At 42.5% G+C, this 23,854-nt stretch overlaps 1 protein-coding gene across 2 annotated transcripts in view; it reads left to right on the top strand.

The window, feature by feature from the left end:
* The first annotated feature begins 16,022 nt into the window (after window positions 1-16,022).
* Window positions 16,023-23,854, top strand: part of GRB14 (growth factor receptor bound protein 14) — a 61,300-nt gene continuing 53,468 nt past the window's right edge. For both annotated transcript variants that reach the window (XM_073545754.1, XM_073545753.1), the window contains exon 1: window positions 16,023-16,175. In XM_073545754.1, coding sequence (XP_073401855.1) covers window positions 16,113-16,175 — 63 coding nt within the window. In that variant the 5' untranslated portion in view covers window positions 16,023-16,112. The remainder of the gene's footprint in view (window positions 16,176-23,854) is intronic.

Here is a 23,854-nt window from a genome sequence, read left to right as displayed (position 1 = left end):
TTTGGAACTCTGCCATGCAGGCCATTTTTACCCTGTATCTTTCTTATGGTAGAGTCATGATCACTGACCTTAATTGTGGCAAGTGAGGCCTGCAGTTCTTTGCATTCTGGAGTCCAACAGCTTTAGTAATGGCTTTATAACCTTTTTCAGACTGATAGCTCTCAATTACTTTCTTTCTCCTTTGTTTAAGAATTTATTTGGATTGCAGCATGATGTCTAGCTTTTGAGTATATTTTGGTCTACTTCACTTTGTCAGGCAGGTCCCATTTAAGTGATTTTTTGATTGAGAACAGATGTGACAGTAATTAGGCCTTGGTGTGGCTAGGGAATTTGAATTCTGCTTCCCAAAGATGTGATAAACCACAGTTAGTTTATGTTTTGGGGGGTGGGGGGCAGCAAACACTATTTTAACACAAGGTCTTGTAGGATTGGATTTTTTTCCCTTAATAATAAAGGCCTTCACTTAAAAACTGCATTTGATATTTGTTACTAGCTGAAGAGTCCGGCGCTGCCCGGGCATAGTAACTAACTACGGTTAGTTATAACAAATTATAATGATAAAATATATATATATAGCTGAGTGTAGAGCCACGCCCACTCCACATAGCCACATTCACTATAATATCCCACATTATCCAGTCAGCCAGAGCTGCCGGACTACTACCCCTAATATCCCACATCATCCCATCAGCCAGAGCTACCGGACCATTACTACCCCTAATATCCCACATCGTCCCGTCAGCCAGAGCTACCGGACTACTACCCCTAATATCCCACATCGTCCTGTCAGCCAGAGCCACCGGACTACTACCCCTAATATCCCACATCATCCCGTCAGAGCCACCGGACTACTACCCCTAATATCCCACATCATCCTGTCAAAGCTACTGGACTACTACCCTTAAAATCAAACATCATCCCGTCAGCCAGAGCCACCGGACTACTACTGCTAATATCCCACATCATCCCGTCAGAGCCACCCGACTACTACCCCTAATATCCCACATCATCCCATCAGAGCCACCGGACTACTACCCCTAATATCCCACATCATTCCATCAGCCAGAGCCACCGGACTACTACCCCAATATCTCACATTATCCCGTCAGCCTGAGGTCAGAGCCAGAGCACTGAGTGGAACTGTCCTAACTTTCATACCGGGGATCCCTTTAAGAGAGGCCTGGCATCAGAACCACAGTGCTGAGTGGATTTGCACTGACTTCCAAACCAATTATCCCTTTAATAGATGTCTGGGGTGAGAATCAGAGCGCTGAGGGATTTACCCTAACTTCTATACCGGAGATCCCTTTAAGAGAGGACTGAGGTCAGTACCAAAGCGCGGAGTGGATTTGCCCTAACTTTCATACCAATGATCCCTTTAAGAGGGAATATGTGCCTATGGGTTGGAGGATGTGTGATGGGTATATGGGTACTGGATGGGGTGTGTGCTCTCTGCTCCTTTCTGGGGGGCAGACAATGGCTAGGAGCTTATGTTCCCGGGGATGCTAGATTTCTCCCATCCGGTCGCTGTCTGCCGAGGAGTTGTGGAGTGAGAAAACTGTTGCTCATAGCAACCAATCACAGCTCAGCTTGTTTTAAACATCTCTGGTGAAATGAAAGATGCTTTGTGATTGGTTGGTGATACACACATACACACACATACATTCAGTTTTATAAATAGAGATGATAGATATTTATTCCCCATTTTTTTAACAATTGCTTAATAAAGACTTTTAATCATTTTTTTTATTTGGTCCTTGAACACTTTTTCTTTTTGGTTTCATAATAGGAGTATCAATAATTACACTAAGCACAGTATAAATCTTTTGGAGGCCTACTGGCTTGGGCTAAACATGGAATCTCTACAAAATAGGTCTACATGGTCTTCAGCACAGGTCTCCGGCTTGTAGTCCTGTAGCTTTGGCAACACTACAACTACCAGCACAAAATGTGATCAATAGTAGTTTTGCACACAGCTTGGAGACCATGTAAAATAACTTACAGATATAAAGTTATTGGTGATTTTTCTGCTATATGGATAACTAGCTTGGTCCGTACAAAATTTTCGCACATTGGTCATCTGGGGCACAGGCAATTTCAGAAACAGCAAGCTGGTCAAATGTAAATGTATTTCATGAGCTGATGAACACAGACAGATATTTATATATGTAGATTGGTAATACAATAAATTGTTTTGATAAGTAGAGGCCAAAAAATGTTTTCCGGTTGAGGTGCCACCTGCAGGTCATTGTGTCTTTCTGCAGGTTTATGAAAATGAATGTTTAAACTGTATTTAATGATAAAATCGTGAATGTGTGTTTTGTTTGGCTGTTTTCTTGCTGAAGAGAGAATGTTTACCTTTCAAATGGTGTATCTTGTGTGTGGGGCGAAGTAATCAGCGAAAAAGCAGTGCATGTTTACAAATGTGTTGGTAGTGTGCTTTGGGGTACTGTGGTGCCACCTGCAGGTCATTTTTCCTTACTGCAGGTTTATGAAAATTAATGTTTAAACTATATTTTGTGATCAAATCGTGGATATGTGGTTTGAGTGGCTATTTTTCTTGCTGAAGGGGGAAAGTTTACCTTTCAAATGGTGTATCATTTGTGTGTGTGGGTGCAGTATGAACGGGATACAAAGGAATCACTGAAAAACAGTGTTTAGAAATAATAGAATAGATTTATTAATGTGATAGAGATGCATGCAACATGATGTAAAGTGCATAATACTGTATATCTTAAAACTTTAAAAATCTGACTGCTTAATATGGATAAGAAGAGGTTCAGGCTCCTCTTGTATCCAATCTCCTGCTATGGAGTAAATGTGTTCACATTCTTTTTATTTGCTCTTTTTAGAGGAAATTCTTAAGTAGATTTCTCATGGGAAATTTTATTTATACAAAGTCACATCTACAGTTATTTATTGGCTACCATTTTTCTGATATTAATGGCATAAATTAATATTTATAATTTGCTTATGGGCCCCTACTGTACCTCTGTGTTTCAGATTGTATTAAAAAAGGTAAAAAAGTCTATCTCTTGGGATATTATGAAAAGAAACAGTGGAACATTAAGTTACAAAGTCACCGTATGGCAGTGCATGCTGTGGACTCTGTGTGCCACCATGCAGATTCCCTCCATATGGCCATCCAATGCACCTGGACTTTAATTCCATGCTAAAACCATTTAAAGGGAACCCCTGTCAGCAAGTTTTTGCTCTGTAATCTGAAAACACCATGATGTAATGGACAAGAACCTGATTCGACTGATATGTCACTTATTGGGCTGTGTTTTTGCTGTTTCAGTACAGTCATTGTTTCATCAGCAAGAGATTTTCACTGCAGAACACCTGACCTTGTGTCTCCTAGTCCAACCTGAGCTTTCTGTCTATGCACAGTGTACACAGGAAACAGCCATTCAGTGGTGTGGGTGGGGATGTACAGGGTTCAGCATTCTGAGCTTGGATAGATTCTATCATAACTGTAGCACCCAATAAACTAAGTGATACATTGCTGGAATCAGGATCTCTGACCCTACATCATGCTACTGTCAGAATGCAAAGTGCTGCTTACAAATTTCCTTTAACCCCTTAACGACCACCAATATTACTGAAAACTGATCTGCAATATAAGAGAACAGCATCCCCATACAGGTGACAATCCAGTAGCTGTCAGCTGTATACTATAGCTGACAACTTCCTGCATCAGCAGTGATCAGTGGTGGCACTGATCATGGCCGTTTAACCCCTTAAATATTGATGTAAATAGTGACTACAGCATCTAGATGGTTAACAGCGTGGGGGGCTCCCTCTCTAAACCCCATCGGCACCCTGAGATCTTGATCATGCGGTTCTGATGTTTGCTATGGCAATTCATGGCCAAATAGTGGCCTTAATGTTTTCCCGCTATAGCGGCCTGTTCAGAAGTTAGAAACATTTGGGTGGTAAAAATAAATTTTTCATTCCTGTCATGTCACTTTGTGTTAATTCCTGAAAAGCACCTAGAGGGTTAATAAATTACCTGAAAGCAATTTTGAATACTTTTGAGTGGTGCTGTTTTTAAAATGGTATCACTTTTGGGGGTTTCCAATATATATCGGACCCCAAAGTCACTTCAAATCTGAAATGGTCCCTGAAAAAATAAGCTTTGTACATTTCTTTGAAAAAAGTGACATTACTGCTACATTTTTAAAGAGGAGCGTCATTCTGCTCCTCTTCTCAGTGACGTCGCAGATCCACCATCTCTCTGGGTCACATTGCCCTCTCTGTGACCAAGAAGTGGCTTTTACATTGCGAGTGCTCTGTGCTCTGATCCGCTTGCATAAGAGAATGTCAGCACAGGTGCGGGGGAGGTGTAGAATTTAATTTCTCCATCTCCTCCATTACCAGCATCTACGGGAATCGCACCACACTCAGGTGATGTCCGAGCGCGGTGCGTTGTTTCTCTGATGCAATTGTAGCATGTTGCGATTATTTTTGCATGCTGAATCGGCAGGAGAAAATAATCGCAAATGTGAACTGCCCCGGAGAGTAACATTGGGCCGAGTGCAATCCGATTTTTTTTTTTATGGGATTGCACTCGTTCGATTACATCGCAAGTGCGAGCGAGCCCTAAGAAAAGAAGCGGAACAGCGCTGGATATCGGAATAGGCGGCGATAGGCGAGTATATAACACACTGACTCTACAGTGCATACTCCTATTCCTATAGTAAGGGCTCATACTCACTGGAGAAAAAAATCGGACGAGTGCTATCCGAATAAAAATCGGATTGCACTCTGACCAATGTTAGTTAATGGGTGACATCTCACTTGCGATTTTTTTTCCCATCTGAAATCGGACTGCGAAAAAAATTGCAGCATGCTGCAATTTGCTGAGATTTTCGCTTGAAAATCGCCAATGCAAGTCAATTGGTGCGATTAAAAAGTGGATGAAAAACGGACCATCCGTTTTAAACTGATACATTACCATTATATGTCATAGAGCACTGTAAGTGGTCCTGTAAATAACTGGACAGTCCAGTTCTTACAGTCCAGAAATCGGACCGTTTTTTATTCGCAAGTGAATATGAGCCCTTACATACAGTTGAAACCAGAAGTTTACATACATTATATAAAAAGACACATCTGCATGTTTTTCTTAATATCTGACATGAAATCAGAATAAACCTTTTCCATTTTTAGGTCAATTAGGATTACCATAATTATTAATATTTGCCAAATGCCAGAATAATGAGAGAATGTTTTAAGGCATTTTTATTACTTACTGCAAAATCAAACATTTACATACACTAAGATTGCTATGCCTTTAAACAATTCTGGACTGCCCATATGACGATGTCATGTGTTTGGAAGCTTCTGATAGATTTTTTGGCAAAATCTGTGTTAGAGACACACCCATGGATGTACGGTATTTTAATGCCCACCAAACACACTGCTTCTTTGTGTAGCATCATGGGAAAGTCTCGGGAAATAAGCCAAGATATCAGGAAGAGAATTGTGGACTTGCACAAGTCTTGCTCATCCTTGGGAACAATTTCAAGATACCTGAAGGTGCCTTGTTCATCTGTACAAACAATTATACACAAGTACAAACAAGATGGGAATGTTCAGCCATCATACCGCTCAGGAAGCAGAAGAGTTCTGTGTCCCAGAGATAAACGTGCTTTGGTCTGACGTGCATATTTACTCAAGTCCAAAAGCAAAAGACCTTGTGAAGATGATGGCAGAAGCTGGTAAGATTGTGTCAATATCCACAGTGAACCCAGTACTGTGTCAACAAGTGCTGACAGGCTACTCTGCCATGAAGAAGCCATTACTCCAAAAGAAGCATGAAATTACAGATTAATGCTTGCAAATTCACACAGGAACAAAGACTTTAATATTTGGAAACATGTCCTGTGGTCTGATGAAACTAAAATTGGAACTTTTTGGGCATAATAACCATCGATACGTTTGGAGGAAAAAGGGAGAAGCTTGGAAGATTAAGAACACCATTCCCACTGGGAAACACGGTGGTGGCAGCATCATGTTACGGGGTTGTTTTGCTGCAGGCAGGGACTGATGCTCTTCACAAAATAGATGGCATCTTGAGAAAAGAAGATTATGTGGCAATTCTGAAGCAACATCTCAAGACATCAGCCAGGAAGTTAAAGCTTGGGCGGAAATGGGTCATGAAAATGGACAATGACCCGAAGCATACTGCCAAAATGGTAACAAAATGGCTTAAGGATAACAAAGTCAATGTTTTGGAGTGGCAATCACAAAACTCTAATCTCAATCCAATTAAAAATTTATGGGCAAAGCTGAAAAGGCTGGTGCAAGCAAGGTGACCTAAAATCCTGGATCACTTACACCAGTTTTGTCAGAAGGATTGGGCACAAATTCCGACCAACTATTGTGAGAAACTTGTGGAAGGATATCCCAAACGTCTGACCCATGTCATTCCCTTTAAGGGCGATGGTACCAAATACTAATGAAATGTGTGGAAACTTTTGACTTTGCAGTATGTAAAAAAAATGCCTTAACATTCTCTCTCTCTCATTATTCTGGCATTTGGCAAATATTAATAATTATGGTAATCCTAATTTACCTAAAACAGGAAAGGTTTGTTCTGATTTCATGTGAGATATTGAGAAAAACATGATTGTGTCTTTTTATATAGTGAATGGAAACTGCTGGTTTCAACTATAGATTGAAAAAGAAACCTTTGGTCCATCAAGTTCAACCTTTCTTCACTAGTCATACATTCTCTATCGCTAGACTATCTATATCCCACATTGCCATTTGTTGTGAGAAAATCATCCAGCCTCTTGTTTAAAAGCTGTCCTAGTGTCGGCCATTACTACCTCTTGTTATCAGGCATTCCACAATCTGACTGCTCTAACTGTAAAGAACCCTTTCCTATTTATCTGCTGGAATCACCTTTCCTTTACCCATAGTGCTTTCAGATTAAATAGAGAAAAACCTGCTGACAGATTACCTTTACTTGACTCATTCTAAGGGAAAATTACCCATATTTCAATTCCTCTCCAACTCTATATTCCATCGCAGAGTCTAGTACCCATAATAACCTATAATCTGATATTGGTCAAGAATAGAGATGAGCGAATAAGCTGCGGAGGGAACCTGGCTTCCTGGATTGCGCCAGCTGATCAACTGATCGGCGCCGCAGCTGCATGTGTCGTGGCTGTGTCACTGTCACAGCACATGCATGGCGAGCCTGTTTGTTGGGTTCTCCATGCATGTGCTGTGACTTTCACACAGGTGCGACACATGCAGCTGTGGTGCCACTCAGCCAGCGCGATCCAGGAAGCTATAGCTTGCCGAATAAGAGGGAACCCGAGCAAATTTGCTCATCTAGTTAAGAAATCCGGACCACACTTGAACTTTTTTAGTGAATCGACCATTACAATATCATGTGGCAGAGAAATCCATAATCTCACTGCTTGTACAGTAAAGAATCACTATCTGTGAAGATGATTAAAGCTCCTATTTATACATAGAGGATGCCCCCTTGTCATTGCTGCAGACAGCGTATAGGGCAATTGTTCCTGATATTAGACTTCTATGAGACCTCTATAATTTGCAACATATATATTCAGTGGATATAAAGGTTTCATTGACAATCGCCAAAAAGTGCACTGAAAAGTAGCTTTCTAGGGAGTGGTCTTAGGCTGTGTGCCCACGATGAGCCTCTGATGTTGTGTGTTTTTGAAAAAAATTCAAGTAACCTTTCTTACTAGAGTTGAGCGAAACGGGTCGGTCAAATTCAAAAGTCGACGACTTTCGCTAAAGTCGGGTTTCGCCGATCGAAACCCGACCATAGCGTGAGGTCGGCCATGCGGTCGCCGACTCGAGCGCCAAAGTCGCGTTTCCCATAATTCTTCCAGTGCCTTTTCTCAACCAATGATCAAGGACGCACACTGTGGGCAACGCGATGACATGGGCAGCTGCCACCACCATCTTAGAGAAGGGCATTGCAGTGATTGGCTTGTTTTGTGTGGCGTCACTGTGGCTATAAAAGCCCTGAATGCCGACTGCCATCTTACTTCTGTCAATCTTAGCATAGGGAGAGGTTGCTGCTGCTCGTTCTCAATAAGGAGAGTGTTTAGGCAGGAAAAAAAAAACTGCTTCTGCTAATAGTGATTTTCACTGTACAACACAACAGTTAGTGTGCAGTGACAGGGGAGGATATTTGTGTGTGCAGCAGCTCTGGTGGTTATTAGGCTGCCTTATAAGGCTACCTGATAGCTGCACTGCTGTGTGCAGACTGCTTTTTTCAAAGCAAAAATACTTGTATTCCTTTTCTCTGCACAGGTAACGAGTGTTCACTTTTTCACACACCGTATAGAGGTGTACGCTCCTGACACACTACCGTGTACCAGCTGGTATCACGGACAGACGGAGATTTTCATTTTTCCATACATACGCCGTATAGAGCTGTCCGCTTATCAAACAGTATCGTATATCTGCTGTTTTGTATTGCGGTCAAATCTATACAGAGACAGCGTGTGTGTGTGAGACTCCGTAAATACATATACGGAAATTTCAATTTTTCCATACACCGTATAGAGCTGTCCGCTTGTCAAACAGTATCCTATATCTGCTGTTTGTCTCTGTATAGATTTGACCGTAATCAATGTGTGTGTGTGACTCCGTAAAAAAAAAACGGAGATTTAAATTTTTCCATACATACACCGTATAGAGCTGTACGCTTCTCACACACTACCGTGTACAGGCTGGTATCATGGACAAATGCATGCGATCTGTGTTTGACTCCGTAAAAAAATAGATGGACATTTAAAATTTTCCATACATACACCGTATAGAGCTGTCCGCTTATCAAACAGTATCCTATATCTGCTGTTTGATTACGGTCAAGTCTATACAGAGACAGCGTCTGTCTGTGACTACGGAAAGAAATAGACGTAGATTTTAATTTTTCCATACATACACCGTATAGAGCTGTACGCTCCTCACACAGTACTGCGTACCGGCTGGTATCACGGACAAATACATGCTATCTGTGTTTGACTCCGTAAAAAAATAGACGGAGATTTAAAATTTTCCATACATACACCATATACAGCTGTCCGCTTCTCAAACAGTGTTGTATATCTGCTGTTTGGATTACGGTCCAATCTATACAGAGACAGCGTGTGTGTGTGTCCGTAATACATAGACGGACATTTCCATTTTTGCATACATCGTATAGGGCTGTCCACTTCTCAAACAGTATCGTATATCTGCTGTTTGGATTATGGTCAAATCCATCCAGAGACAGCGTGTGTGTGTGTGACTCCAGAAATACATATACGCACATTTCCATTTTTCCATACACGGTATAGAGCTGTCCGCTTCTGAGACAGTATCATATATCTGCTGTTCGCATTACGGTCACATCTATACAGACACAGCGTGTGTGTGTGAGACTCCAGAGATACATATACGGACATTTCCATTTTTCCATACACCATGTAGAGCTGTCCGCTTCTCATACAGAGCCACCTATCTGCTGGTTGTATTACGGTCAAATACATACTGCCAGAGCGTGTCTGTGTGACTCCAGAAACAAATATACAGAGATTGACAGTTTCACCAAAAACGTATACAGCTGTACACTTCTGATACAGTACCGTATATCTGCTGGTTGGATTACGGTCAAATACATACAGGGAGAGCATCTGTGAGTAATGAAATATATACGGAGATTTAAATTTTTCCATACACCTTCCACAGCTATATGCTCCTCATACAGTACCATATCTCTGCTGGTATTTTTGGTACATTTTCCCAAATATGAGGAAGTATGGTGGAAGAGGTTGCGTACGTGGGCGTGGGGGCGCAACTGATGGTGGTGCATCTGCTGGTTATGGCAAAAGCACAATAGCAGCTAATGCAGGAGGTGTTGAGCCTGCGTCATCATCTGGCACAAGAAGGCCTTTAAGGTTCCCTTTTCTGGGAGTACGTAAACCGCTTTTAAAGCCGGAGCATCAGGAACAGGTTTTGGCTTACATTGCCAAAACAGCCTCGAGCTCTATTGCCTCCTCTTCTGAAGTTACAAATACTGCAAGCACAGAGTAGTCAGTGCAGGCTTCTGGTCAGGAACAACACCTGTCCTTGTGTCCTTCACCCACACCAAAAGTGAAGGATGCCGCAGCACACACTTCAGATTACTCCATGGAGCTCTTTTCACATACCATGCCAGGGTTATCAAGTCAAATCGTGAATTCCCCAGTCCAAGATGAATCTGACATGGAGTGCACTGATGCACAGCCACTTCTAGATGATTCTACTGGTACATTGACCCAGTGCATGAATCAGACCCTGATGAAACTCAGGTGCCCCTTCCCGCATACTATACCACCTTACACGGTGACACAGAGGAAGGTGCAGATGGAATTGAAGAGGAGGTGATGGGTGACCCAGTTGTTGACCCTGATTGGCATCCATTGGGGGAAGAGGGTGCCGCTGGCAATAGCTCAGAAGAGAAGAAAGATCCGCAGCAGGCATCGACATCGCAGCAGCGGTTATCTGGCAGACCCGTAGCTGTACCAAAACTAGTTAAAAAAACATTTTAAAAGAGTTGCAGGACAGCTTGGCCAGACGGTCAAATTTGCACACCGTGCAAGCCCTGAAAATTTATACCATAGTAGGAAGAGTGCAGTGTGGCACTTTTTTGACCAAAATCCTATTGATGAGGCAAAGGTTATCTGTAAGAAGTGCGGAAGGACCTTCAGCCGAGGTAAAAATCTCCGAAATTTAAACACCAGTTGCATGCTTAGACATTTAACCACCATGCACTTGCAAGCGTGGACGGACTACAAAACCTCAGGTAGCACATATGCACCTGCTCCAACTGAAGGTAGCCAGCCACGCTCCATTGCTTCCCCCACTGAAAGGCCACCGCTAAGCACACCACCTGCAAGAAATGTTGGTGTCGTCGCAAGGCCAAAACAGTCAAGGAATCACAATGTTTTTGCAAAAAAACTGAATGTAGGCTATCACCAACGCCACCATCACCAACCCCCTCTCAGTCCTTAATGTCCACCGCTAGTTCCCCCCTATGCAGCTCTCAAGTCCAGCTCACCCTACCAGACACTCGGAGTAGGACAAGAAAGTACTCATCCTCTCATCCGTGTACACTGGCTTTGAACGGCTACATTGCCAAACTGATCTCATTAGAGATGATGCTCTTCCGTTTGGTTGAAAGCAAAGCATTCCGAGAGCTCATGGCCTACGCTGTCCCACGCTATGACCTACCCAGTCGGCACTTCTTTTCTCGAAAAGCCATCCCTGCCCTCCATCTGCGTGTGAAAGACCGCGTTTTCCATGCACTCAAACAATCAGTGAGTGGAAAAGTGCATCTCACAACAGATGCATGGTCCAGTAGGCATGGCCAGGGCTGTTGCGTGTCCATCACTGCGCACTGGGTTAATGTGGTGGATGCAGGCTACACAGGGGACAGCGGCGGTGGAACAGTGCTGCCTAGCCCACGGTCTAGGAAACAGCTGGCTGTAGGCGTTCGACCCTCCTACAGAAGCGAAAGCACGTCGACAGAGCGCAGTCGCACGAGCACTCCATCCTCGGCTGCCAGTGCTGCACACAAGGTGTCCCACTATCGAACATCTAGTGGTAAGCGGCAGCAGGATGTTTTAAAGATGATGTCTTTGGGTGACAACAGACACACCGCGGAGGTACTGGCCGACTACTTGCAGCAACAAACTGAGTCATGGCTGGGCAGACTACATCTTGAGCCAGGCAAGGTAGTCAGTGATAATGGTCGGAATTTTGTGGCAGCCATAGCACTTGCAATACTTACTTCTCCCTGCTCCACCGCCGTGATGTCTTCCGCATTTCCTGACAGAGACATTCAGGTCAGAGAGCGCGATGACATCATGTCTGAATGCCCTCTGCCTAAACAGTCCAAGTGCAGAGAGCTGGGAGATGTTGACGCTGAGGAGTCCAGAGTAGAGCAGCGGCCAGCGAGGAAAGGTATTTAACTTTTATAAAGGTTGGGAGCAATTTTTGGGGAGCACTATACACTGGAGAATGAGATATGGGGCCCATCATACACTGGAGCATCATCCATGAGGCCCATCATATACTGGAGCATTCCAAATGGGGGACATCAGACACTGGAGCAGTATTTACGGGGCCCATTATACACTGGAGCATTAGAAATTGTGCCCATTATATATGGAGCATTATTTGGGCCCATAAGACACTGGAGCATCATCTATGGGGCCCATCATATACTGCAGCATTCTAAATGAATACAATACACTATAGGAACAAAAAAGTGCAAATAGGGTCTTATCTGGGTTAATAATAAAATATATAAGAAATCCACTCACCTATTGTAGGAGAGATCAGGCATATACGATTAGTAGTCAGCTGCTGCACATCCAAAGGTCAAACAAGTGACCGCTGATATATCAATTCTTATGGAAATAATTTATAGATTTCCATGCGCTGCTTGCCAAATACAGGATTCCTATTATGGTGAAAGATTAACCATTTATTTCCAACGCGTTTCAAAGTAAGAACTACTTCCTCAGGGGATGACAAACATGAGGAAGAAGTAGTTCTTACTTCGAAACGCGTTGGGAATAAATAACATAGTTTTGAGCATAGTTTTGAAGGTTGAAGGAAGACCATATGTCCATCTAGTTCAGCCTATTTTAGTGCAGCTGTTCTGCATTGTTGATCCTGGGGAAGGTAAAAAACCCACAGAGTAGAAGCCAATTTTCTCCATAGGGAAAAAAATTCCTTCCCCTAAGCTGGGTCAACCATTTACCTATAATATTCTGTTTTTCCTAACCTTCTATACTGTTACTCATAAGAAAAGCATCCATTCCTTTCTTAAATTCATTAAGTGAGTTTGCCATCACCACTTCCTCAGGAAGAGAATTCCAGAGCCTCACTGCTCTTACCGTGAAGAACCCTCTTCTATGCTGGTGCAGAAATTGTCTTTCCTCCAAACGAAGAGAATACCCCCTTGTTCTTGTCACAGTCCTTGGTACAAACAGTTCATTGGAGAGATCTCTGTATTGCTCTCTGATATACTTGTACATATATATTAAGTCTCCCCTAAGTCTTCTCTTTTCTAGAGTAAATAGACCTAATTTTGATAACCTTTCTGGTTATTGTAGTGATCCAACTCCATTTATCATTTTAGTAGCCCGCCTTTGAACCCTTTCAAGTTCAGTAATGTCTTTCTTGAGCACCGGCGTCCAAAATTGCACACAATACTCCAAGTGTGGTCTGATGAGTGATTTGTACAGAGGGAGAATTATGTTTTCAAATGGTTAATCTTTCACCGTAAATGGAATGCTGTATTTTGTCAAGCAGAGCATTCTAAATGGGGCAGATTATATATGGAGCATTATTTGGGATTTGGGCCCATCATACACTGGAGCATCATCCACGAGGCCCATCATATACCGGAGCATTCCAAATGGGGGACATCAGACCCTGGAGCAGCATTTACGGGGCCCATTATACACTGGAGCATTAGAAATGGGGCCCATTAGATATGGAGCATTATTTGGGTCCATAAGACAGTGGAGCATCATCCATGGAGACTAACATATACTGTAGCATTATGTGGAGCTCGTCAGATACTGTATGGAACATTATATGGGACCAATTATTCTATATGGAGAAATATATGGGGCTCATTATTCTGTATGGCGCACTATGTGGTGGCCATAATACTGTATGGAGTAATATACTGTCTGGTTTTTGAGCTATTGAGAATTTAAAATAGATATCAGTCATGTAAGAAGTGAAAAAAGAGAAATTAATCAAGCTCACCGCACTGCCTTGCTGGTAGGATCCAGATCCTGCGCATGGATTTGACTAGGCAGTCAATCAATAATAGGAAAGAAAAAAGAAGTTCCAGCGCCAGGAATGGAAAATTAAAAATCCATTTTATTGTGCCATTGCATATTAAAATTCCAGCAGGTACAGCATATCTGTCGGATGACTACAGAACAACGCGTTTCGACGCCTCAGGTCTTAATCAGAACATGATTAAGACCTGAGGCGTCGAAACGCGTTGTTCTGTAGTCATCCGACAGATATGCTGTACCTGCTGGAATTTTAATATGCAATGGCACAATAAAATGGATTTTTAATTTTCCATGTAAGAAGTGAAGTATTTTTCATTGTACTTTACCAATATTTCTGTGCCGTATCGGAGCATCATGAATTGTGGTATATGATAAAGGGGCGCACTGACACTCTTTGGCCCGGGCCACACGAAAACCTGGAGCCAGCCCTACCCCCCCACAACTTTAGCCAAATAACCCCCAGTTTTCAATGCGTAACTATTATTATAAAGTAAATTAAGGTTGACAAGCTTAAGTAATAAGAATTGATATTGTTGGCATTGAAATGGTCACTGTAGGAGTGTTTACTGTCCTCCACTCCCTGCCGACTTTGCTTCCCCATTGACTTGCATTGGGTTTCGTGTTTCAGTCGGACCCCGAGTTTTCCCTATAGTCAGCCGATTTTGTTCGACTCGACTTTTGAGAAAGTCAGGTTTCATGAAACCCGACTCGACCCTAAAAAAGGCAAAGTCGCTCATCTCTATTTCTTACTTAATGAATCCAGAAATACTACAGAAAATCGGCAACATCAAAAACTCACCAAAGAGCTCATTATGGGAACATAGACCTAGGCTATGTACACACGATAAGTACTAGTTGTGTTGATGTATTGGCAGGAAAAGATACAGCAAGAAATACTCATGTTTTTCTGCATTTTTTGTATGCATTTTTTTTTGCATTTTACCCCCATGCATTGGAATGGGAGAAAAATGCTCAAAAAAAGCTGAAAGAATTGTTGTGCAGCGGGTTTCAAACTTCTTCAAATCTGCACAGAAAAAGTAAGCAACATGAGACTTTAGCAATCTCATTTACTTTACTGCTAATTTTTTTGTGACAAAACCGCACGGAAAATGATGCAATAAAAACTCATAAAATACTGAATGTGTGCACCTATCCTTAGGCTGGGTGCACACGGTGCATTTTTGGAGTGTTTTTCCCAGCGGAAATGGGTCAAAAACGCTAGGAAATCATAAGGGTCTGTGCATATTTTCAGTATTTGTGGCAGAAAAATCTGCTCCAAATCTATTGTGTTGGCAGGAAAAATGTAGCATAAAATGCACGTGTTTTTGACTTGATTTTTGCAGGCCTTTTTCCTATTCACTAGTATGGGTGAAATCCGCCGCAAATACTCTATAAGGCTATGTGCACACGCTGCGGATTGGTCTGCGGATTTGTAGCTGAGGAACCACGGGTAAAATGACCTGCGGTTTTACCTGCGGATTGGCCTGCGGTTTTCCCCTGCGGTTTATCACCTCTTCAATGGAGGAGATGGTAAACCGCAGCAGAATCTGCAGAAAACAAGTGACATGTCATTTTTCTGCGGATTCAAAACCGCAGCTTTTCCGCAGTTAAAAATCCGCAGCACGTGCACAGCAGATTGTAAATCACATAGATTTACATGCTACTGTACACTGTCTGCAGAACTGCTGCAGATCCGCAGCGGCCAAAAACGCAGCAGATCCGCAGCAAAAACCGCAGCGTGTGCACATAGCCTAAGAATCGGCACGCTGCGGATTTAAATCTGCTGCAAATGTGCGAGGAAAAAAAATAAGTAATGTGTGCATGAGATTTCAGGAAACTCACTTTGCTGGTACTAGGAAATCTTTCAGGTTTTGTGACAAATCTGCGCAGAAGAAACGCAACGTGTGCACAGACCTTTACCATTCACACACTGCGAGGGTTAACAGTCCTGCGATTTTTGCCAATGGATGTCTGAGCAGAAGTCTCCTGGGACAATAGACGCTTTGATATTACGGAACGGCAGTGATCATCGTAGGCTTTTCTTAAGTATTATTAAACAAGGTATCAGAATGTGCTTCCAAGGACAAAAAAAGAGGAACGCTGGGCCGGCCGGGGATTGGCTGAGCGCGGGAGCTCTCCCACAGTTCGTGTTAATTGGCTTGGAGTAGAGTCGTTTCGTTGTGTAGTGCTAGTGCCATATCTGACGTGACTGCACATCCTGGACTATTACTCCCAGTGTAAACTACTTTATGAAGCGCAAACATGAGTCTGTATGCAAGGAGAGTGACACTGCCAGCGATCACCCCCCTGGTGCTCCAGAAAAGGGTAGGACATCGCAATATTTGTCTTGCTTTAACTCCTTGACAGGTCCTGTTAATGATTTTACAGGAGGAACATACAGTAAAGTCTCTATTTGTCTTTACGGTTTAGTTCTCTATTATCTATTATTATTATTATTATTATATTCCTTACAATTGTATAATTCTTCCCAAACGTCTTCGTTCCGCACAGGTGCAGCAGAGCTGAGTTTGTCATTTGTAACGTCTCATACTCCTACAGAATATGATGTCTGTTGTCTTCCATGGGATTACAAGCAAATTCACTGAGCTACAGATGTAGCAGAGATGAGAGTATTGTATATTTACGTGGGACTGCAAATTAACCGACCGGCTAGTGTTGGGTAAAACAACAAACGTAACTGCACTACAACGTTTCTTAACATTCTTGTGTGGGTTTTTTTTTTTTTGTATTTTATTTATTTTATTAAATTAAAGTCGCCTTTTATCTAGCTGTGATCACACTTCCCGTTTGTTCTGTGCTAGAAAACGGACGAACAGAATGTCCAAAATGGATTTATTGTAAACTGATGGATCCTGTTAATTATTATGGAGTCTGACTTGGGTTCCACCATATCTGTTTTTTTTTTTTTTCTAAAGGAAGAATAAAAAAAAAAAAAAAAAACGCATCTAGCAAAACTTTTTTTTTTCTTTGGTGCTAAAAACTGCCACATTTTTTAAACCTGATGGACTCCGTAAACCTTTACTTCTGTTTGCATCAGTTATCAGTTTTCGTTCCTCAAAACATAAGGGTATGTGCACACGGTGCGGATTCTGCTGCGGATCTGCAGCGTTTCTGCAGCTGTGGGTCCGCAGCAGATTTAGGTGCGTTGTACAGTACCATTGTTTTCAATGGTAAACTGGAAAACGCAGTGCACATGCTGCAGATTTTTCCGCGCGGTTTACAATCCACAGCATGTCAATTCTTTTGTCCAGAAACGCTGCGGTTTCACACCTCATCTATTATGAGGTGTAAATCTGCGGTTTTGCCCTGTGGTTTTATCTGCGGTTTTCACTACAAAATCCGCAGAGGCAAAAAACTCTGTGTGCACATAGCCTTAATGTGGACTGTGTGCACATAGCCTTAATGTGGACTCTGGTCAGTATTCTTCTTCTGCTCACGTGATATTCCACATTGTTCTACGTATAGGTCTCTTTCAGGTTCTAGATTATCAGACTTCCAGTTTAAAGGAATTTATCTTATTTAATGGGTAGGTTCACACCAGCGTATTAAAAAAAAAAAAAAAAAAAAAAAAAAAAACATTCCAAGTTTCATCCAGAAAAGTGGGACGATTGTTCCCTCACTTGTCATCCGCTTACAATTACTTTTTTTACAGCAGCAGCTATTAACATTTACAGTTTCCTATGTTACAGGAATGCAATGTATCCGTAAATATCAGATGCTGTACTGTGGCTCCGCATGTCACCCAGTTTTTTTTTTTTGTGCACCCATTGTTCACATTGCGTTTTAGGCTCTCAGTGGCTTCATCGGGGGGTGTACGTCGGATGCTTTGGAAATTGGGATTCCAACGTTTCTGCTGATAGAACCATTGACTGTAATGATGCAAACGGAGACAGCGTGTGCTCTGTCGAACTTTATTTTTGGCTGGGTCGTCGTATTTGAAGTTTGCACCTAAGTGTGGTCGGCTGCACTTTGATAAATGCTTAAAATTTTCAAGTCCTGCTGAAAATGATGCCCAAAAGAGCACAGTAATGGCACCTGCATCGTTACAAAGTCTGAATACTGTTTCCAGGACTTCAGGTGTAATCCCCGATGGAGCCATTGACACTAGCCTAAAAGTCTCCGTGCACATGGAAGCAGATACTTGTCCATGTCATATTATTATGACTCAATTAATGCTATATATGAGATTTGCAAGGGTAAGGGTGAGGGTGCAGATTTTTTGGTTTAGGCCGGAGTCACACTGGTGATTTAAACGGCCGAGTTTTGCATGGTAATACACGGCGCTGCCGCCGGGACTCAGGAGCGGGGCGTGCAGCTCCATGTATTGCTATGCGGCCGCATGCCCCGCTCCTGAGTCCTGGCGGCAGCGCCGTGTATTACCATGCGAAACTCGGCCGTTTAAATCGCCAGTGTGATCCCGGCCATAGTTTTATTTCGTCTCCTCTTTCTTATTTGTTGGCTGAATGTCTTCATTACTAATTTGTGACATTATGAATGATTCTGTCTAGAGTTTATCATTAACGTATAATCATTTACTGGCTCATGTGTTCAATGTACTTCACGGCTAAGTCCTGAACCAGACTCGCTATTAGAAGTTTACACCAAACACCGAACAAAAAAAGAGCAGCAATTTGTGTGCACATACGGGACGGATACAGAGTGCGTTTTCCATCTGGAAAATCCTCTGCATATTATAATATCAGGATTCGAGAGGAGACTTTATGGACTGTAATCCACACACTGCAGAGAAAATCTGCAGCAGAAAAGGACCGACACTGCAGATTTGAAATCCGCAACATTTATGGACCAGATCTCATCCTTTGGGCCTGTGCACACATTGCAGATTTATCCGATTTTTTTCTACGTAGATTTGTCACAAAATCTGAAGGTTTTCCTGATGCCAGAAAAGTGACTGAGAATCCTGAAATGTCATGCACACATTGCTTATTTGTGACCTGCAGATTTAAATCTAAGGGCTCATACTCACTTGTGAGTCTCTTGCATGAAAACCTGGCACTGCCCCGGCACTCAGATCAGAACGTGCGGCTGCATAGAAATACATGTAGCCGCACGCTCCGGTCCCAGTGCCGGCAGCAGTGCCAGGTTTTCATGTGAGAGGCACGCATGAGAATCGTGCGAGTCTCTCACAAGTATGAGCCCTAAGGGCTCATACTCATATGTGAGAAAAAAAAAACGGTCCGATTTCTGGACCGAAAAAACGGACGAGTGCTATGCGAGTGTAGTGGGATTTCCGTGCAATTTTTCCATGGAACATCCGTATGACCTGCGTATCCAATGCGATTTTAACATGAGCATTTACATAGAGCAGTTCTTTGTGAAAGCTCATGTTAACCCCTTTCCTACAATGGACGTAATATTCCGTCCATGTGACCTGGGACCTAAGTCCCATGGACGGAATATTACATCATAGCGATCAGCGGCGCCCACGTGGTGAGCGCCGCTGATCGCGGCCGGGTGTCAGCTGATTATCACAGCTGACACCCGGCACAATGTGTCAGGGGCAGTCAAGGACCGCCCCGACACGTTAACCCCTGGCACACCGCGATCAAACACGATCGCGGTGTACCGGTGGTTAAAGGGAAGCATCGGCAGGGAGGGGGCTCCCTCTGTGCTTCCCTGAGCCCCCCACAGCAGCGCAATGTGCAGCGCTGCTGCGGGGGGCTCCATCCCTGCAGGTCCCTGAATCCAAGATGGCGACGAGGACCTTCAGGGGCCTGCAGGGAACTGGCTTCCACATGCCTGCAAAGCGCAGGCAAGGAGGAAGCCTGCAGCACTGCCTGTGACAGATTGCTGATCTGTCACAGTGATCTGTGATGTGACAGATCAGTGATCTGTCACAGGAAAGTGATGTCCCACCTGAGACAACCTAATAAAGTTAAAAAAAAAAAAAGTGTAAAAATAATTTTAGAAAAATTGCTAAATAAAGTAAAAAAAAAAATATTCCCTAATAAATTCATTTTTTGGAAATAAAAAAGCCAAAACAATAAAAGTACACATTTGGTATCGCCGCGTCCGTAACGACCCGCCCTATAAAACTGTCTCATTAGTTAACCCCTTTAGCGAACCCCTTAAAAAAAAAAAAAAAAAACGAAGCAAAAAATAATGATTTATTATAATACCGCCGAACAAAAAGTGCAATAACGCGCGATCAAAAAGACGCATATAAATATCCATGGTACCGCTGAAAACGCCATCTTGTCCCGCAAAAAACGAGCTACCACACAGCATCATCAGAGAAAAATAAAAAAGTTATAGCTCGCAGAATAAAGCGATGCAAAAATAATTATTTTTTATATAAAATTGTTTTCATTGCATAAAAGCGCTAAAACATAAAAAAAGACATAAATGAGGTATCGCTGCAACCGTACTGACCCGAAGAATATAACTGCCTTATCAATTTTACCGCACGTGGAACGGTGTAAACGCACTCCACAAAAGAAATTCATGAAATGCTGGTTTTTGTTCATTCTGCGTCCCAAAAATCGGAATAAAAAGCGATCAAAAGATGGTATCAATAAAAACGTCAACTCGTCCTGCAAAAAATAAGACCTCACATGACTCAGTGGGTCAAAATATGGAAAAATTATAGCTCTCAATATGTGGTGATGCAAAAACCATTTTTACAATAAAAAGCGTCTTTTAGCGTTTGACAGCTGCCAAACATAAAAACCGCCATAAATAGTAAATCAAACCCCCCGTTATCACCCCCTTAGGCTGGTTTCACATTTGCGTTTTTTTGCGCTGGAAAAAAACGCATACGTGCGCATGCGTTTTTTCCCCTATATTTAACATGGGTGCGCATACCTGCGCGCTGGTAAGCGCACGTATGCGATTTTCATGCGCTGCGTTTTTTTGGGGTGTGCGTTTGTATTTTCCAGACGCAGCATGTTGCATTTTTTGGCCCTGCAAAAAAGCGCATGCGCACGTATGCGCACGTTTTGCGCTAAAAATGGCCATTATAGCCTATGGATGCGCATACGTGCGCACTGGCATGCTCATGTATGCGTTTTTTTGCACATGCGTTTTTTTTGTTAACCATGGAATTTAGGGGTTTGGGTTAGAGTTAGGGTTAGTTAAGGGGGTTTAGGGTTAGGGTCAGGGTCAGGGTTAGGGTTGGGGTTAGGGTCAGGGTTAGGGTTAAGTATGGTTTGGTTAAGGGTCAGGGTTGGGGTCAGGGTTAGGGTCAGGGTTAGGGTTAGGGTCAGGGTTAGGGTTAAGTATGGTTTGGTTAAGGGTTAGGGTCAGGGTTAGGGTTAAGTATGGTTTGGTTAAGGGTTAGGGTCAGGGTTAGGGTTAGGGTTAAGGTTAGTTAGGGTTTGGGTTAGGGTTAAGTATGGTTTGGTTAAGGGTTAGGGTCAGGGTCAGGGTCAGGGTTAGGGTTAGGGTCAGGGTTAAGGTCAGGGTTAGGGTTAGTTAGGGTTTGGGTTAGGGTTAAGTATGGTTTGGTTAAGGGTTAGGGTCAGGGTTAGGGTTAGGGTCAGGGTTAAGGTCAGGGTTAGGGTTAGTTAGGGTTTAGGGTTTGGGTTAGGGTTAAGTATGGTTTGGTTAAGGGTTAGGGTCAGGGTTAGGGTCAGGGTTAGGGTTAGGGTTAGTTAGGGTTTAGGGTTTGGGTTAGGGTTAAGTATGGTTTGGTTAAGGGTTAGGGTTAGGGTCAGGGTTAGGGTTAGGGTCAGGGTTAGGGTTAGGGTTAGGGTCAGCGTTAGGGTTAGTAAAGTCATGGTTTGGGTTAGTGTGAGGGGCCACCTAATGTTGGAAAAAACACAAACGCGGTAAAAATGCACTAAAAACGCATAAAAACGCTGCGTTTTTTTCATGCATGCTCATAATAATGCTTGAAAAAAACGCAGCAGTTGTATGCTTTTGTATGCGTTTTTTCAATGCGTTTTTTTGCGGGAAAAACGCGATGCAAAAAAAAGCAAGTGTGAAACTATCCTTAGTTAGGGAAAAATAATAAAATTTAAAAAATGTAATTATTTCCATTTTCCCATTAGGGTTAGGGCTGAGATTAGGGTTAGGGGTGTGTTGGGGTTAGGGATGGAGTTAGAATTGGGGGGTTTCCACTGTTTGGGCACATCAGGGGCTCTCCAAACGCAACATGGCGTCTGATCTCAATTCCAGGCAATTCTGCATTGAAAAAGTCAAATGGTGCTCCTTCCCTTCCAAACTCTGCCATGCGCCCAAACAGTGTTTTACCCCCACATATGGGATATCAGCCTGCTCAGGACAAATTGCAAAACAACTTTTGGGGTCCAATTTCTCCTGTTACCCTTAGGAAAATAAAAAAAATTGGGGACTAAATGATCATGTTTGTGGAAAAAATACGATTGTTTTATTTTCACGCCCGGGCGTTATAAACTTCTGTGAAGCCCTTGGGGGTTCAAAGTGCTCATCACACATCTAGGTAAGTTCCTTAGGGGGTCTAGTTTCCAAAATGGTTTCATTTGTGGGGGGTTTCTACTGTTTAGGTACATTAGGGGCTCTCCAAATGCAACATGACACCCGCAGACCATTCCATCAAAGTCTGCATTCCAAAATGTCACTACCCCCCTTCAGAGCCCCGACGTGTGCTCATACAGTAGTTTTCTCCCACATATAAGGTATCAGCGTACTCAGGACAAATTGGACAACAACTTTGGGGTCCAATTTCTCCTGGTACCCTTGGGAAAATAAAAAAATTGGGGACTAAATGATCATGTTTGTGGAAAAAATACAATTTTTTTTTTTTCATGCCCGGGCATTATAAACTTCTGTGAAGCACTGGGGGGTTCAAAGTGCTCCCCACACATCTAGATAAGTTCCTTGGGGGGTCTAGTTTCCAAAATGGTGTCATTTGTGGGGGATTTCCACTGTTTTGGTACATCAGGGGCTTTCCAAACGCGACATGGTGTCCGATCTCAATTCCTGCCAAAAACGTCAAATGGCGCTACTTCCCTTCTGAGCTCTGCCATGCGCCCAAATAGGGGGTGTCAACGTACTCAGGACAAATTGCACAATAACTTTTAGGGTCCTGTTACCTTTGGGAAAATAAAAATTGGGGGTGAAAAGATCATTTTTGTGGAAAAAACATGATTTTTAATTGTACTGCTGTAAGTTATAAACTTCTGTGAAGCCCTTGTGGGTTCTCACCACATATCTAGATAAGTTCCTTGGGGGTCTAGTTTTCAAAATAGGGTCACTTATGGGGCGTTTCCACTGTTTAGGCACATCAGGGGCTCTCCAAACGTGACATGGCGTCCGATGTGAATTTCAGCCAATTTTGCATTGAAAAAGTCAAACGGCTCTCCTTCCCTTCTGAGCTCTGCCATGCACCGAAACAGTGGTTCCTCCCCACATATCAGATATCAGCATACTCAGGACAAATTGCACAATAACTTTTGCAGTCTAATTTCTCCTGTTACCCTTGGTAAAATAAAAAAAATTGAACCTGAAGTATTTTTTTTGTGAAAAAAGTTAAATGTTCTTTTTTTTAAATATTCAAAAAATTCCCGTGAAGCACCTGAAGGGTTAATAAACTTCTTGAATGTGGTTTTGAGCACTTTGAGGGGTGCAGTTTTTAGAATGGTGTCACTTTTGGGTATTTTCTATCATATAGACCCCTCAAAGTGGCTTCAAATGTGATTTGGTCCGTAAAAATAAAATGGTGTTGCAAACATGAGAAATCGCTGGTCAACTTTTAACCCTTATAACTTCCTAACAAAAAAAATGTTGGTTCCAAAATTGTGCTGATGTAAAGTAAACATGTGGGAAATGTTACTTATTAAGTTTTTTGTGTGCCGTATCTCTGTGATTTAAGGGCATAACAATTCAAAGTTGGAAAATTTTGAAATTTTCAAAATTTTCGCCAAATTTCTGTTTTTTTCACAAATAAACACAAGTTATTTGAATGAAATTTTTACCACTAACATGAAGTACAATATGTCACGAGAAAACATTGTCAGAATCACTGAGATCCATGGAAGCGT

This window comes from Dendrobates tinctorius, unplaced genomic scaffold, assembly GCF_039654945.1.
Source record: "Dendrobates tinctorius isolate UK_male_01 unplaced genomic scaffold, ASM3965494v1 ptg000143l, whole genome shotgun sequence".
NCBI classification, from domain to species: Eukaryota; Metazoa; Chordata; class Amphibia; order Anura; family Dendrobatidae; genus Dendrobates; species Dendrobates tinctorius.
The sequence above is the reverse complement of the archived record's forward strand: the minus strand, read 5'-3'. Positions and strand labels throughout refer to the sequence as shown.